The 18,269-nt window shown below is 43.0% G+C and overlaps 1 protein-coding gene across 6 annotated transcripts in view; it reads left to right on the top strand.

The window, feature by feature from the left end:
- Window positions 1-18,269, top strand: part of TNRC6C (trinucleotide repeat containing adaptor 6C) — a 99,826-nt gene that overhangs the window by 30,555 nt on the left and 51,002 nt on the right. For all 6 annotated transcript variants that reach the window (XM_062506508.1, XM_062506507.1, XM_062506509.1 and 3 more), the window contains exon 4: window positions 12,734-13,054. In XM_062506508.1, coding sequence (XP_062362492.1) covers window positions 12,734-13,054 — 321 coding nt within the window. The remainder of the gene's footprint in view (window positions 1-12,733; window positions 13,055-18,269) is intronic.

Raw genomic sequence — 18,269 nt, forward strand, 5'->3', positions numbered from 1 at the left:
ATAGCTCTGTAATCCAGGCTGTTCAGAGCAGTGCTAATTCTTCTCTTTCACTTTTCTGTCCTTAAATTTAGCTTGCCTTGAGAAACTCCCAAGTTTCAGATACCTTATTCTGTAAAGACCTCGATTTGATAATGTGCAGTTTCTTCTTCACTCCCCATTTCTCCTGTTTAATCACTACCCATTTTCTCCCTGCAGGTAGTCCCCTGAAGTATACATTTAAATATATTCCTTACTTTAATTTCCCCAAAGTTTCCACTGCAGTTGTTTAGGCTTGACTGACAAGCCATGAGAGCCCTTTCTGCAGGTGCTGGGGGTGTCAGGCTGTCCTGTCCTGCACTGGCAGTTCTTTCCTGCTGTATATGTGGGCATCTAGCATTTCCTTTCTCATCAGGAGAAAGTCTTCAGAGTGAAATAAGAAGAAAATAATATGTTCTGTTTGGACATAGGCTCCATCGTGATTGGTATCTTGCTACGGCTTCCATATCGTCCTGCCAGTTTCCAAGAGTAATAATTTAATTTTTTTTCTTTGCTGTGTAGTTATCTCTGATCTTCCAGTGATCACTGTGGATAATCAGGTGAGGGGTTGTCTTCAGCCTCCTCAGTTGTTCAGCTGTTCCTTCCCAGAAAAGATCTGTGGAAGACTTTGTGATCGAGTGTCTTATTATGGCTACTGAGACTTCAAAAAAATATATAACTAACTTAAAATCTGTAGAAAATAACTGAGATGCATCATAACACTGAACAGTTAAGTCCATAATCCCATTTTACTGATACATGGGATGTAGGTGGGATGTTAAAACTCATCTTGTTCCACCCCACGGGGTTGTCACAGCCTTAACTCACATTTGCTGGAGATTCAGGGAATGATTTAATCCTTATTTACCATATTCTTCTAGTGGCAGTGCTGCCTTTCCTCTGGGTGTTGAGCTGAGCTGGTGCTGGGGCTGACATCATTGTCACCCTGTGGCCAGTGGCAGATGTGACAGCTCCGTGTGCTCCCTCTGCTGTCACCAGCTGCCTTCTCAGCACAAACGCAGCTTCTTCCTGAAAACTAAATAATGGATAAAACTGAATTATGTGGTTTGGAATTCTGAGAAGTGATTATTTAAATAGACCCCAGTTTTGCCCACGGTGTCTTGGTGTGTTACGAGTTAAAGTCAGGGTCATGGGGACAGCACAAACACTATCAGCTGGTAAATTCAACTTTTTATTTACATGAGAAACTGGGAGCATCATAGATTTGCCTCCTGGCTGTCTGTCCTCCAAAGTGCAAGAATCTACTTTAAAAAACAAACTTAATAATGCATTGTTAGATAGATCTGCAAAGCCATTAAAGGACTGGCTTTTTTGTACCCTGCCTAGGCAGACATGGTGTTTTTCTCTTTTTCCTCTTTGTTTGCAATTTGCTTTGCTGCAAGACATTTTTATTTTTTTCTACAAAAAGCAGAAATGAAACTCACTCTCTGGAAACTTATTGAAAGTGTGGAATTTACCCATAGTGTGAGGGGGAAAAAATTCTAGGATGTCACTTATTAAACCAAACTCTGTTTCTTCTTAAAATGCTGGTGTTACATCTTTTAGCTAAGACTAAGCCTATTTCTATGAAGTAACTGTGTAATGCATGTGGAATAATTAGGTATTCCTTCCTAGTGAGGGGAAGAGACATGTGTCTAAAATAAACTGAGCGGAATTTTTGAATTAAAATGAAGTAATAATATTAAGTTATTATTAGTAATCTTTATTAAAACATCTTTAATTTCTTTTAACATTCATGTAATAGAATCTGATTTACTGGGAGTGGCATTTAATTAATTTAATTCAATTTAGAGAGTTAACTCTATTACATATTAGTACAGAAAATTACCTCTGAACAGTCATTTCTCACTGGCGACATGCAATAAGTTAATTTAGCTGGGAGTTCGTTTGGGTGCATTGTGAGTTCTTGGTGAAAGTTGCTATGGTGACAGCCCCATCACCCAGGGCTGGCACTGGGACAACAACCCTGCTGCAAACATGGGATGGATCCTCTGGGCTTCTTCCTGCTCAGGGTGGGGGCTGGAATCTCAGCAGGAGCTTCCCTGGGCATTGCCACTGCAGGGGTGTCCTGAATGTGAATTGCAGAATGTGTTCAGCAAATGAACTCACTTTGGGTTTTCTTTGGCTCCACCTTATCTGCAGGGAAATCACTGCTGAGTCCCCATCAGGTTTTAGTCTGCTTTTCTTTAGGAAATTTTCCTGAAGAACCTGAATAGGAGAAGGTCTATAAACTGCTGGAACTGCTTTCTTCACGTTTCTGAATAATTTAAATCCTGGTTTTCATATGTGGCATTAATGCACAATGGCACTGGAGGCATAAAAAAACCTGTTCAGATTAAACTGAATTAATGAAGAGTTTGCTTCAGACTCTCCAGGTTTGACTATCAGGTAGATGAACTCAGAATTTCAAACAAAAACCTTCCAGGAAAGAGGCCGGCATTGAGAAGCTCAGAAAAACACTGTTGCATATTAAATGTTATGATTAGGCTTAAAAGGAAATATTAAAAAATCTGAAACACAATTTATAAGTTCAGTGTATTTTCTTCCTTCCCCTCACTGCAGCTCTGTATGCATACTTAAACACTCGTTTGTTTGTTTTATCTCTAGATCACGACTTTAATTTAATTGGGTTTAGCTGAATAAGGGATCACTCTTCATTCTGGGCTTCAAGCTCTCAGCTGCTCCTTTCTGAAGGCAAGAATGACATTTTTATGTCTTTCAAATGCTAGAGCTGCATCCAAAGAAGGATGTAGAACCCCAAACAGGTTTCTATGATAGAAAAGCTGTGAATCTTTTTTATTAGTACAGTCCCTTAAAGTGATAATGATGCTGCTATGGCTTCTGTATGTTAAAGACCTGCTTGCTCAAAGCAACGATTTTCAAAATAATTTTGTGAAATATAAATGAACACATCTTGAGTTATCCTAATAGGTGCACAAGATTTTAACATCTAAGGCCAAAATATTTCAGTTTTACCTTTCATTGAGTTGGCTCCATGCACAATTTCTCAGGGTGATGCTACCTGAAACTTGGAATAAATCCACACAGCCCGAGGGTGGGGGAAGCTGGTCCATGCTGGACACTCTGTTGGCTCTGCTTCAGTTTTTCCTGCTGACTGATTTAAAATGATAGCTCAGATAACTCTACACTATCTTTAGAGGTGTAGTATAAACATGCTAAGTCTTCTTTTGAGATAGAATGTGAACTGGAAGGCTTATGCCAAAATTACAGAGGCCTGTTACTGGTTGCTCACGAAATTGTTGCTATTTTTGTGTCACACATGAAATATTCATTTGGTACCATAAATGTCCATGACAAGAGGGCCAAGGCTTTGTGTTTGCGCTGGCCTTTAGTCAGTGTGACATGTGTGCCCAGTCCCATGATTCCAGCAGCACAGGCAGTGTCAGGCAGCATTATACTTCTATCTGAGCAGCAGCCCTTTCATCTGCAGGCAGTCACAGCGTGCTTCCATGGGCATTTCTGAAAGGAATTCAGTGTCACTGCAGCCTGCTTCCCCAAACCAGAAATGAAATACCTGGAGGAGCTGTATTTCTGGTTCCCAGGAGAAAAATGTGCCTGTGCGTAGTGATGTGCTGTGATGTGTCTGGGCTGTTGGGCCAGGGGTGTGTCCACGCTCTCCAGGCCTGGGGCTCCCTGGACACTGATTTTGGGCACACAAAAATCACACAGGCTGCCTGCACACCTGGCAGCTCAGGGGTGTCCTGCACACATTGATCTCTCTATCCACGTTAGGATATTAATCCGGAAATGCATTAAATGCACACTGGCGATTTCCAGGAATTCCAGAAAAGAGCCAGAGAATCCTTATCTTCTTTCCAGCTCAAATGTCAGAGTGGCAGAAGAGGTTGTGCCTGCTGTAGCATGAGTGCTTAGTATTTCCAGTTGTCCTGGGTGGGATGGCAGCTCTGGCTGTACCCTGGGACAGCCCAAAACTCCAGGAACATCCACCCTGCATGGACAGAGCGTGGGGTACAGCACATATTCCAAGTGTGATGGAATCTGTGCACTGTGTGCCAGCACTGAGTGATTTCTGTAAAGGCAGCCTCAGATAGAAGTGATGGGGTATGGGCTATTTTTGCAGTACACAGCCACATCTGTATGAAACTGGAAGCATTTACACCGGGATTCTCTCTTCAAGGCCCAGCTGAAGAGTGGGCTGTACCTGTAGACCCATCACCATTCAAGGTGAAGGAAATTTCAGGTTCTTGTATCCAGTAAATCAGTGGATACTGAGGCTATCCTCCTTTTCAGTTCCTTGAGAATGTACTCTTTAGTGGGAATTTGCATATTTATCTGTCTGTGTGCCTGGTTTAACGACTGGGTTTCTGCTGTAAAGAAGAAATACTTACTGCTCACTCTGTGCCTGGAAGTGGTCTGTGGAAAGGAGGAACATATCTGGTGTGATGGCTGTGACAATTGTAAATTTGATTTTTAAAAACTCTTTTGCATATGAAAATGGTGTAAAACATTTTCTAATAAGATTAAATTCACAGAGTCAGTTTAAAATTGAAGGATTCACTTCAGACTTTGCCCAGGCTTCTTCTGTGGCTCTGTATGGAGTTATTTAATCTGTTATTATATGCTTGAATTTTCCCACTGGCACTTTCAATGATGATAGTGTTGGTTTTGTGTAATTTAACTTTAAGCTGTTTCCTGTCTTCTCTGACTCTTTTATTCTGTAGTTCCTGCTGGGGGAACCTTGCCTGGAGCAGCACTGAGGAGGGTTTGGAGGGTGAGATGGAGGTCAAGGGGGGGAGTCAGCCCATGGCTGACTTCTGACATCCTTTGCTGTGTTCCTGAATTGTTGGGATTGTGTTTGTGATGCTCTCATGTCCTGTTGGGATAGAACTAACTGTATTTCCCTAGTGGGTCTTTATACAATTAGTTGGTGGAGTTCAGATGTTCCTAAGTACTCTGGGAAGGAATACAAGGTGTGAATTCTCTGTGAAGAGTTCTGAACACTCTATAGGAAAAGTCTTATAAAACCTGAAAATATTCTGCCAGCATTTCTAACCACTCACTGAGAATCCCTCTCTTAATTCTGAGCTGCCTTCTCACTTAAATTTTACAGAAGGAATTTCCTGCACCAGTTAATTCGTCTCAGCAATGACTCTTATCTCCCTCCTGTCCTTTTCAGGCAGTTGTTATTAATGCTGTTGTTTCTTAACATTATTAATATGAGTGATTAAAAACTTCTAATAGCTTCATTATTTTCCTTTAGAAAAGCCAAGTTCTCTTTCTAAGGCCAGTGTATTGCCCTGTTCTGGAGGTGGGAATTGTGTGTGCAGGAGTCTGAATTCCAAGTTAAACGTGTGATGACGTGTTAAAGGAAATATGCCTGTGCTGAGATGTCAAGAGGCTTCAGGACAGAGAGCAGCTTCTAGTTAGGTGAATTCATTTCTTTATTTCTCTGTTGCTTTACAAGGGGTAGCACTTGGGCAGCTCTGTGTGCACAGAGATGTACATGATTAATACTGGTATTCCAGTTCCCAGTGCCTGCCCATTGGAGAGCTCTTGCTTGAAAGGAACCAGATGAATTGTTAAGTCTTGAAAGTTACCATCTGTTATCAGTTCACATCCTGCAGGAATGCTGCTCTCTGAATTTAACTGCTCCATTGCCCACAGACCTGGTTCCTCGCTTGGGCTGCTGAGTTTGAGGCCTGATGTGTACAGTCCAATTTCTGCTCATCAATTAGCTGATGGCAAACCCCATGTGTGTGCACTCAGAGCTTTCAATAAACATGAGAGAGTTTGGCTTGCAGTGGGAGAGCATCATATTTGCTTTGGATTATCAATCTATTGTTGATGACAACCTATCAACCTAATTAGCTGTACCATTTTTAATGGCACAGCTAATTAATTGTGAATTTAAAATTAAAATTATAATCGGTGCTAACATGGAGGAAAGCAGTGAGGAAAATATTAAAACTGTTAAAAGTATAAATATTCTTCGCAAGATTGCTGCATGTGACACCAACCTGAATAATGTAGAATAGGATTGAAAAAAACTTAAAAATACATGTTGAGTCACCCAAAACAGGTTTTGTATCTTTCTGTCAAGAGAAGTATTTGTCATCCTCTCTGCTGACAGATCTGAAAGAAAAAAATATAGATGCTGTTCCAGAAAGGGAAAGAAAATTTTTTGTGTGAGCTCTGAAGTACTCAAGAATCTATGTTCCTGTTAGGAACTTCTCCACGTCTTAGGAACAAAGTTCAGTTTGTGAATCAAGTTGGGCTCTGACCCTTTGCTGCACAGTTCTGCCTCAGGGTGGGCTGGGCTGGGCTTACACAGAGGATTCACCATGGTGTTGAAGGGATAAAATGTCACTCAGGATTGAGTCCATTTCAAATTTACATTAATCAAGAAAAAAAATGGAGAGGATCTGCAAGTAGGGCTGGTGAAGAAAGGCCGCATCTGAAACTTATTTAAAAACCAGCAGAAGCTGGGGAGAGTGCTGTGACTATCAACCTGAGAGAAAAAGGATTTCTTTGTCGTGGCTGAGGGAAGTGGGAGAACTTGAGTAAGATGGATTTGGAGCTCTGTTTTACATGTAGAGCAGTAGAAAATGTGCTCTAAAGGTTCTTGAGAGGTCATTTTTTCCATCCTCTTGCCCTGAGACGAGATCATCAAACCTGTATCATGTCTGCAGATAATCCTTAATCATCCTTATTGTTGAAAATGTAAGTTTAAATCTCCCTGACTGCCATTTAAACCCAGCAAGCCTTGTCTTATTCACTGTGGGGTGGAGGAAATTATTTCGTCCTCTCTCTTTGTATTTTTTTTTTTTTTTTAGTTTGTGTAACCAGTGTCTTGTAGATTGTCTACTCCATTACCCCTGTCTGCTGTGGTAGTTCCCTTTTCCAGATTTCCATTTCCTTTGTGCCCTTTTCAGGTGGTCCAGCTCCATCTGGGAGAGAGATGCTCAGCTGTGGGTACAGACAGGGAAGGCTTTGTGATGCCAGGCTCAAGAAGATGGGTTGCTGGGTGTTTATCCCATCCCACCAGTTGGCTTTTTACAGTCTGCTTGATTATCTTTTCCTCCTCTTTGCTTTGTGATCTGCTAAAACATTGCTTCTTTTTCTGCAGAACTGCTGTGGGGCGAGTTGTTTGCTGTTCTGCATTTAATTCCTCCTGCCTAATGGCATGACTTTCCTTATTGAATTGCAGTAGTTTTGTCACATTGCTTCTTCAGTTCCTCAGTGCTGAGCTCTGATCCTGTCACACAGCGATCTGACCACCCCCATCTTCCTTCTCCCATCTTGTGTCATTTGCAGATTTAATAAGGATATTCTCTCGTCCATCATCCAGCTGTTAACGAAATATTGAACAGCGTAGGCTCGGATCAAGTCCCTGTGGAATCTCTTCTGAAACATATTCTGTTTTGACAGCAAGCCATTGATTCTCCCAGAGAACATTTCAACCAATTTTACATTTTGCTCACATTTCCCCACTTTGCTTATGACAATATCAAGTAAGAATGTCATTTCAGCAGCCATTACATAGTTAAGATCTATAGAGCGAGCTCTGGCTGGTGGAACATGGTGGGAAATGTGAGCAAACAGACAGAACTTGTTTGAACTGGGGTGAATGACTGGGTCTGAGGAGAGGGAGGAACAAAGGAGTGTCTGGGTAGGAGCCAGGGGTCAGCTGGATTTGTGAATACATTGCTTTAGAGTCAAAGTGGAGGTGGGGAATGAAATCCTCAATGCTTCTCTATTTCATACCTTTATATAAAGCCAGCAGTTAAGGAGGTAAGACCTTCTGTTGTTGAGAAATCCTAATAACTGGTTTAGAAGTTTTCCATGAACTTTGCAGCTTTCTGTTAATTCCTCCTCTGACTTCCAGTTGCATGGAAAAAAAAAATCAAGTTCTGTGTACAAGAACCAAGTTGGTAGATATGAGAAGTCTGTCAGGAGAAATGGGTTATAGAGGAGATTTTAGAACTGGGGTGGTGAAAGACTAAGGAAGGAAGTGTTGTAAAAGACAAGAGAAGAAAGTGGAGAGGAAACCTCTGGAAGAGGAAGCAGAAGAAACTGCACCATGGTCAGCTGTGAGGGGGGAAATGAAGTTAAACCAGGGAAAGACTTTATTTGCTCTGAATATTAGATAAATGAGGTCATCAGGAATTGGCCCAAAGTCAAGGCATTTCTTTAAATAAACGGTGACAAACTTCTAAGGCCAAAATAACACGTGTATTTTTACTTTTATCACTTAATGTGGGCTTTGATGTCAAACAGCAGCTTCTGGTTACATTATTAAAGCCGTTATAAGTTTAGGAATTATCTTGGCATTAGACTGCAGGGTTTTTTTTTTCCCCCAGAAGTTCATGATTTTGGGGGAAGGGATGATCCAGGCAGAAAAGTTGGTAGTTTTCTGTGTAAAAACCTGAGAGGTGGGTTTTATGCAATAGTTCTGAGCACCTTTGCTGTTGCCAGCAGATGTCACTGTGGATAGCAAAATCCCAGCACTCAGGAAACAAAGGAGGTAATTTGCTAAATGAAAATTCAGCCTTTCAAAGTAGATTGGAGGAGGGCAGGAATTTTTTTCTTCAACAGACTTCTGTGAGCAAATATAAATGGGTTTCTCACTAATGAGGACTTGTGGTTTTGCCCACTTTAATGCTGTGTTCTGTGGCTGTCTTCACCCGACTTGGGCAAGTTCCTGGTGCTCAGTGTGACCTTGGAGGGGGTGGCTGTGGGATCGGGCTCCTGCTCAGCTTTACTGGGAAAGCCTGTAGTGTTTGGAGGGAGCTTTAGGCAGCAGTGGATGTGCTGCAGTGTGTGTGTGCAGGGAAGTGGCTGTGGAGGAAGTGGCTTCATTAAGGTTGATTTGGAGGGGGGAGCAAGATGAGGAAAAAAATTGCCCATATGATTGGCTGGGAGAATAGCTCTGAATTATGGGATCCATCTGTTTCCTGTAATGAATTCATAAACCCATCAAACAATGACCTGAACGAATTGCTGAAGGAAAAAAATAATACACTGGCATGATATGTTTAACACAGTGAGGCATTGGCATTGTATAATCAAAAATTCTCCTCACATCCAGCACTTTGTAATGGAGCCGCTGTGTTTAATAGAAGCTGTAAATAAATCCTGTCACAGTAGCAGCCAAGAATGCGTTTCTGGGTTTAACTGTTTCTCTTCTGGAATGTCTGGTCCTCAAAGGCTTTAGAAATGCAAGTTTTATAGAGCTGGAGTGGGGGATTCTGAAATACAGAGAAATGTTAATGAGGTGAATGAAAGGAAAAAGCTGCTATAAATCAGTATTATGTGGCTTAACCAGTTTCTTTCATTTATGCATGTTCTTTCCTTATGTCATAGGAATGTACTTAAAAGCTATTGTTGTAATTGAAATCTGTTAGACTGATCCTATTCATTATATTAATAAAATCCACCTACAATTGCTCGTAACACTTTTTTTTATGCAGTTGGGATTCCCGAGATTGTAATCATCAAAAAAGCATATGGAGTAATTATTGGATTTGTTTGGGTAAAATTGGATTAAGAAGTTTAGATACCATTAAGTAGTGATAATTATTACAAGCAAGCTCATTGTTTAGTGTATGTACAGCTCGGAAAGGAGAGTAAGCAGATACCCATCACAAACATCCTAAGAGCAAGCAATCTCAAGGCTTTCATTTTGTGCCTTCAATTGTATTTTTTGCAAGAGGCTTTCCACTTAAATGTTTTTGCTTTAGCTCTTTAATCAGTTGCTGGTTATGAAAACCACTGAGTGTTAAATTCTTTCCCCCACACGATTTAAACAACATTTTCACATTCAGGCAAATTTAGCCATAAAAGCTGTGTTTTAATTCCTGGCTTTGCAGCAGCCACCCACATGCCATTAGCTGTGACAGTGGATTCCTTGCAGGTGAAAGGGTGGCCAGGCTGCTGCAGGGCTCTCTGTGGATTGGCAGCTCAGCCCTTGGGGCTGATGAGAGGCAGAGCTCCCAGTGCTCAGGCACTGCTGGGAGAGGCTCCTGCTGCTCTGCCTTTGTGCCCCGCCGTGGGGAAAGAGCTTTGTGTGTTCTGCAAGGGGCACCCATCGTGGCAAGGGGGCAGCCCTGCAGGGAGGGGAATGGCTCAAGGCTTTATAAAGATGATGATATTGCCAGTATCACACAGCAATTCATAATTGGGATGTCCGGGGCAGACACTTGGAACATTTGGTATTTCTCACGGTGAATATCAAGTGAAAATTGTTGGTTAAACATTGCTGAGGATGGTTTTTAGAACTCAGCTTTGGAATATATATTCTCTAAGTATTGTTGCTGTGTTTGAAGTCTTAAGTTCCAGCCTGGCATGAAGCTGGAATTTAGGGCTCAAGCCCACTCGTGTTCCGTTGTTCACTCTTCTTGCTTTATCCCCTGTCATTGGTGTAATCAAACAGTTCTTTTCCAGCTGCCATGATCTGTAGACAGTATTCTTGCAAGAGCTTCCATTTGAGTACTCTTTAAAGAGGTTTTGATGTACCAAATAAAAATTACTTTGCTGTGTTGATTAGAGAAAAACAGTAGCATGAATATGCAGAAATATTGTAATTCTAAAGTACAGTGATATTTTGATTTTCTTTGTTCTTTTCTCTCATCTGTGATTCAGATATGTGGAGGGAACATTTGTTCTAGCACTGGGAAAATGGGTTTCTCTGGCCTCACCCTTCTGATGAAACGCATTTGTTAGTTTACACTGAAGTGAAAAGTGTTGTCTATTCTATGACTTGCTTTAGTGATTTAAAAAAAATTATATCTATAGGCACACCTCTTTGGAAGTATCAGATGTGATTTATACATACACAATATTGAGAATATAATGCTTTTAAAAAGCTGCCCATCTTGCTCTCTAAAATGTTTCCAGTTAATTAATATTCCCCGTGAAAATCTTGGGGCCAGACAAATCCCAGCTCTGCTGGCATCATGCCAATGAGTGGTTTCCATTCTCTTGTCCTCCTCCTCCTCTTCCCTGGCATCCACTCTCATCTGCTGGCACTGGGGGGTGTGTGCCTGGTCTGGCAGCTGAGCTGGAGAACCTCCCTGGCTGCCATGGTGGGTTATTTTTGGTTGATCAGCCTGTGTCTGCAGTGCTCTGGGTGAACCTTGTGGTAAATGACTTTGCAGAAATCCCGAGTCCTTCAGATGTCACTGTTTGTAAATGTTTGCATCTCTGAGATGGAAGTGGTAGTAGAGGTAAATGCTTACATTGCAGTAGTAGGAGAAGCAATAGGAGCTAAAATAAACCCATTACAATGAAGTCAGACATTTTCTATCGTGTGAACGACAGATCTATTTCTGTGGTGGAAACAAAATAGTTCTCACATACATGTTGAAAATGCAGATTTGGTATTTGAAAAATAATTGTTCTGCATTCTACAACACAAGGATAAACTGTTTCCAAAGGTGATGGTGATTTGAACAGCTAAAGAAGACTTATTCTCTGCCCTCCAGGTATCGGTGGTGCTTCACATTTTTAATATACTTAGAGTTCCATTTTTGTTCAGCCAGAATTACAGGTGAAATTGTTTAGGCTTCCAAAACAAACGTCCTGGGGAAGTGGAGTGCTGATGGTTCTATCAGACTTTTGGTGTGTTTTTGCTTGGTCAAGTCCCTGCTTGCTTTGAACCCATCCCCAGCATTCCCTTGGAGCTGTTCCCTCCTGCAGCTGTAGAAGTTGTTCAGTTTTCTAGGTGTGTCAGAGCCTGGAGAGGGGCTGAGTGTGGGTTTACAGTGTCTGTGACAGAATTCAAGCAACATTTGCACAGCATTCTTGGGCATGAGGTGTGACCAGCACTTGGAAGATGTACCTTGTGTGTCCCTTCCCTCTCAGTATATTCTGTGACTGTGAATGAGCTGGAGTTTTGCACTTGTTGGGCATTGCTTGTGATGAGCTGCAGCAGTGCTTGGTTCTGTTCATCCCAGAAGCTCAGAGAGTTTCTCTGGTGACCAAGCAAAGAGCTCTGGCAGCTGCTGCCAGGTGAGTTGAGCCAGGGCTGCCATCCCCCAGCACCCTGCCTGCTCCCTCCTGCCTGTCCCAAAGGGACCTGGCACTGCTGGTCACTCATGCCAGGTGTGCAGGCACGTTCCAGGGTGGTCTGGCTGGCTCACTGCAGGCCGGGTTATTGTGGGGAGTATCAGATCATGCCTGGAGTGCAGTTGTTGGTGACTGGGATATCCTAAGGGGTTGATGCAAAGGTTTGGATAACGACCACAAGAAACCCAGAGTTCGTGTGAGTGCTGGATAAGCTGGTGGATCAGGTCTTCTAGCTTGTTTTTTGGGGAGCTTAATAGAAGCCTGGAAATGTTTGTTTTCATGTGTGTAGGCCCTGGGATATGGTGTTAATATTGGCAAGGCCCCCCCCAGAACTGCTGAACTAAAAAGGCAGCAGGGACTCAAGGTGGGTGCAACAGGGTGCCACGCACTTAAAACGAGCATTCTGTTCAATACAGAATTGTTAATGTTTTCTTTTGCCCTCCCTCCTGAAACAGATGATTTGTTTCAGTAGAAAATCTTCCAGTACCATCAGAGAAAGTAAACCTACTTAGAAAGTAACATACCCCGCCAACTTCTCAGTGGCTGCAAAACATCAGTTTACCAGTTACAATAAAAAAAACAAAACGAAAAACCAACCTGCTAGCTTTTCCAATCCTAAACCAACGATTATTATTTTCTTTTGCCCTAGTGCCAGAACCTATTAAGACCAGTTTAAGCCAGCCCCAACCTGCCGGTACCGGTACCAGTACTTCCACCAGCACTCTCACCAACAGCAGCAATGGCAAGCGCGCGTCTGCTAACGGGCAGCAGCCTGCGGCGTCCCGATACCTGCCCCGAGAGGTGCCTCCCCGCTTCCGCCAGCAGGAACAGAAGCAGCTCCTAAAGAGGGGGCAGCCACTGCCCAGCGGGGCTCTGAGCGCCCCCGGCCCGGCGCCGGGCACGGCAGCAGCAGCAGCCAGCCCTCCTCCTCCTCCTCCTCCTCAGCAGCATCCCAGCAAGGCCCAGCCAGGTAAGAGCGGCACCCTCGGGGAGCAGCTGCTCCACCCCTGTTGGAGCTGCCTCCTCCACTGTCGAGATTGTTCTAAAATTCCATTTTGAAATTCCGGTCCTCGCTACTACTCGTGCTCTGGCACAATGTGCCATTTCTGGCACCCGCCTGTAAAGGATTTTATTGTTTGGAGCTGTGGGGTCTTCCTTCAGTTTGGTTTTTTTTCACCCCCTCGTGTTTCTTTGGTAGCTATAATGCATCTTCAGGAAGTGTAAATATTTAGTGATGATTCTTACAGAACCATTGGTAATTTGGGTATTTGCAAGTTATTTTTTGTCATTCTGATAATTTTAATTCTCCTTGAGTAGTGTTTTGTATGTTTGTAAATAAGGAATAGGAACTTTGCTGATGTTCTTTTGAGACATTTTTATACCTTTGCTTGCTTATGCTCTCAATTATTATATTCACCTTAGGAAAAGAATACTTTCGGAAAAGTAGTTGAGTGTCTTAAGCCTTTCTACCACTTGACTCTGTCCTTTGCAGGTCACAGAGTGGTGTGAGTTGGAGGGGATATTAGGGAACATCTATTTCCAGCCTCATGCCATGGGCAAGAACACCTTCCACTATCCCAGGTTGCTCCAAACCCCATCCAGCCTGGCCCTGGAGACTTCCAGCTATCCAGGGGCAGCCACAGCTTTTTTGGGCACCCCGTGCCAGGGCCTTACCATCCACACAGGGAAAATTTAATCCCAATATCCCCTTTAATGCTTCCCTGTGCCAGTGAGAAGCCATTCCCCCTTGTCCTGTCCCCCCATCCCTTGTCCCCAGTTCCTCTCCAGCTCTCCTGGAGCCCCTTCAGGCTCTGGAAGGGCTCTGAGCTCTCCCTGGAGCCTTCTCCTCTCCAGGTGAGCACCCCCAGCTCTGCCAGCCTGGCTCCAGAGCAGAGGGACTCCAGCCCTTGGAGCATCTCCATGGCCTCCTCCGGACTCTCTCCTGCTGGACTCTCTCATGCTCTCCATCCTTCTGATGCTGGGAGCCCTAGAGCTGGACACAGCACCGCAGGCGAGGTCTCAGACACACAGGCCTTTCTTTGGCTGTTGGAAATAGGATGTTGAGGAAAAAAATCTCTTGGCTAACTTCATTTTCCTGAAGCTGCTGATGGCAAATAAGCAGCTCTCTTCTTTTTGCCCTTCTGTGCTAGAGATGCTGTGAGCTTTGCAGTGGAGATGAACTCAGTGGTGCACTTCCCCTTTTGCATCTCTGCTTTGTGGGGATGTCAGGCAAAGCAGGGACTGTTCTGGCATGCAGTTATCCATGGCTTAAAAAGTGATCTGGACTAAATCATAAAGGAGGGGTTTGATATCTTGAATATTTGTCATTTCTGTGTGATCTCAAGTGTTGCTCATTATCACTCATTAGCGCTGTCAAACATCATAAATTTGGATCTGAACTGTCTGCAGTTTTCCCCTTTGGGCATTAGCAAATCTTTCACTATTTATGCTGCTGAGCAGAACTACAGCAGAGAAGATTCTTTGGTGTGGTCCTTTAGAAGTTTTAGTTAGATAAGAGAATAATCTCTCTCTGAAATTATGGCTTCTATACTTACCAAAATACATTTGAAAATACCACTCAGCTACTCCCCAGAAATTCAAAAATGAACAGACAAAATGAAACAATTTATTATTTATTAAAATGGTTCTTTTTTAGGGAGGAAAGAGGTTATGCTTCTGTATTCTCAAGTATTTGGCTTTAGTGAGATGGAAAGTGATCATTTCCCAGCAGTTCTCTAGCTTTCCTGACAGCAGTCTTCCTTATCTTCCTTGCAAATCCTAATTCATCAGGGATGGTTCTGACATCCTTGGCTTCTTCTGGATTAGGAAATGTCTGTTAACTGTCAGACTTATATTCTGTGTCAGAGATATGTTCATTATTTTATTTTCAGAACTCTGGAACCATAAAAATGATAGCATATCCTGACCTGGAAGGGACCCACAAGGATCATCCAGTGCAGCCCCTGTCCCTGGCCAGACCCCCCAACAATCCCAACCTGTCCATCCCTGGCAGCTCTGGCCAAGCTGTCCTGGAGCTCTGGCAGCCTCGGGGCTGTGCCATTCCCTGGGGAGCCTGGGCAGTGCCAGCACCCTCTGAGGATGAACCTTTCCTGACACCCAACCCAAACCTCCCCCGGCACAGCCCCAGCCATTCCCTCAGGTCCTGGGGAGCAGGGATTGGAGCTTCCCCTCTCTCATTATTTATGTGGGACACACAGCTGAAGTGGCTCAGGCTGCCTGAGGGTCAGGAGGTTTCTTCCAGGCATGGTTGTAGATGTATCTGAAGCATCTGTGTTTGAGTTTAATGAAACAAAGGCCACTGTAAATCATAACATAACTCATAAAAGAGCTTTGCTTGTAAGAGTGTAGTATGAGCTGTCTGACTTTGATCTTGCCAGATGCATTTCTACCTTGAGGCTTTATTTTTTTCCCAGTTCCTATTTTAACTTGCTCTCTGTGTAGTATGTCAGCCAGTTTGGTGACCCTCAGCAGATGTTCTACACTGTTGAATTAGTTCAGGGGGGTTTTATTTTTTGCTTTTTTTACGTTACCAGTGAAAAAATTCAAGGTACAGTAAAAGTTAGTAGTAATGAGAGGAAAAGAAACAGTGCAGCAGCTTTTCAGCTTCATTTTAAATTGTTGCCCCAAACAAGTTAACCCACATCAAACTCTTAGCAAAAGTGTTACTTAGCATCATAATCATGGAGTGGTTTGGGGTGAAGTAACCATAAAGCTCATCTCATTCCACCTCCCTGCCATGGGCTGGGACACCTTCCACCAGACCAGGTTGCTCCAAGCCACATCCAACCTGGCACCAGTATCTCACCACCTTTACAGTAGAGAATTTCTTCCTAATACTTCATCTAAACCTACCCTTCTTCAGCTTGCAGCCATTCCCCCTTGTTCTGTCCCCCCATCCCTTGTCCCCAGTCCCTCTCCAGCTCTCCTGGAGCCCCTTCAGGCTCTGGAAGGGCTCTGAGCTCTCCCTGGAGCCTTCTCCTCTCTCCTCCTGATCACCCCCAGTTCTGCCAGCCTGGTTCCAGACCAAAGGGGCTCCAGCCCTTGGAGCATTTCCATGGCCTCCTCAGGCCTTACCACCCTTTGAGTAAGTAATTTCTTCTTAATTTCAAATCTAAACCTGCAGTTTTAATTTCTTAGTAGCAGTTTGTCCATAGAATCACAATTGTCCTGTTGCTCTTTACTCTGTAAAGTCAAAAGGTTTCAAAGGCACCACAAGATCTGCACACTGAACAGGATCTTAAACAGGCTAGATCTTGGCAACGTTTAGTCTGCTGACATGAGGTGGTGTTTTGAGATTCCAGTGATGGCCTTTTCCACACAGAAAGAACCTGCTGAATTCTGGAGCTCTTTCCAGCAGGTGGAGCTTCAGCTCATTTACTGACTGCAGGCATGGTAGGAAAAAATAAATGTCCAGCTCGGCTTATAATGACAGCAGCTCTGTGCCTGGCTGCCCTGGGAGGCCAAGGGAGGAGTATCTCTCTCCTGAGACACCTTTGTAGCCTTGAATTGAACATATTCACACTCTTACTCAGTCTCTCTTACAGGCTTTTGTTTTCATCTTGTCAAGCATAAAGAGCAAAGAAGTAGGAAGGGTACCCAGGGAAGGCCAAAGCTTTTTCATCTCAGCTGTTGGGATTTGAGTGACTGTTAGATTTAGAAATAAATAGGGAATTCTGTATCCTGTAAATGTAAGAATTTCCCCAGAAATCTTACTCAAAGTGGTATGTATTTGTGAATATGAAAATGAAGAATTATAAACAGGAGGATTCTGACTAAGAAATATTTATTGAAACTAAGCTTTTTGCCATCTTCCTCCTAGCATCAATAGGAACTGTTTTCCTTTAAATGTCTGTCTCTGGCTCCTTGGGTATTTCATTTACTAAAGAGTCATTGCAGGTAAAAGTTCTCTGGGGAAATGATGGGAAGGAACAAAAAAAAAAAATCAAACTTCTCCAGAAGAGTCTGTGTAGGTACCTGAGCCACAATCAAAGAGGAATTTTGTCTGCCTGAACAGCACCTGCACTGTGGGAGAGGGATGTGTGCAGGGGCATTAAGGACAGCCACAAGGTATGATGGCAGTGATGCAGCCATGCTCAGGGCTCCCTCCCTGCCCTGCCCAGAGCCCCTCAGACCTGGGCTGCCTTCTGCCCAAGCAAGACTGGCTTCTTCAGCCTCATCATGAGCCACAGCAACACCTCTTATGGGTGATCTGCTGTAATCAAAGAGTCAGGATTGCCCTACATGAGCATCTTGTATCCAGAAGATGTTTGATGTGAGTTCGTGTCTGTAGCATTTCTTCTTCCAGCATCATATCCTTGCAGAGTTAATTTGTAATTATGCATCCACACTCCTTTCAGGCCTTATTTATAACTACCCAGGTACAAGGAATACTGTTAGAGAGTCATTACCAGTCTCTCCACTAAAAATCACACTATTTTATCTCTTTATTCTCTTATCAGCAGCCCCTGTTATCTATGGTCTTGGCCTATCCTAAACACGTATCAGAACTTAACTGCAGTGTCATGAATTAAAAAGGATGTTCTGCCAATGTAAGGCAAGTGGGAATTAATGGCTACTAATATATTCTTTGTCAGGTTTATCATCTAGAAATATCATTGAAGTGGATGAGAGTAGGCCTTTTTTTGTTTCTCTCTTAAGGTAATCTCTAAAACATTAACCAAACTCTTATGAAATTTAAACATTTCAAATTGCATAGAATGCTTTAGACGTCTTACCCCTTGAAAATGGTTTTATTCATTGTTAACTATTATGGAACTGTTTTCTGAAGTATTTTAGAGTAGAATAGTTATTTGTCTGGAATGTCTGTCTTGAGCTACAGAGCTTGTTCTTGACCTGTCCCCTCTGTAATCCTTACCAGGATTACACTGAAGGAAAGACATATCTCCAATTTATGAGCATTATTCTATTATCTAGTCTACTTCGTTATTTTTACTTAAATATGGGACTCTCTATCTCTTCCCTCCCCACTTTGTCATCTAACTCCACTGACCAGGTGAGTAGTTAACTTCCCTCATTAAGGTGTGAGGCATTTTCCCATTCATTGAATTATTAGAGTGATTCTTTGCCATGTGATCTAAAAGAATTAGGATAATTTCTGGAAGCTACCATGGGAGATTAAAAATAACAAGGAATAGAGATTTTTT

Source organism: Cinclus cinclus, chromosome 20, assembly GCF_963662255.1.
Source record: "Cinclus cinclus chromosome 20, bCinCin1.1, whole genome shotgun sequence".
Classification (NCBI taxonomy): Eukaryota; Metazoa; Chordata; class Aves; order Passeriformes; family Cinclidae; genus Cinclus; species Cinclus cinclus.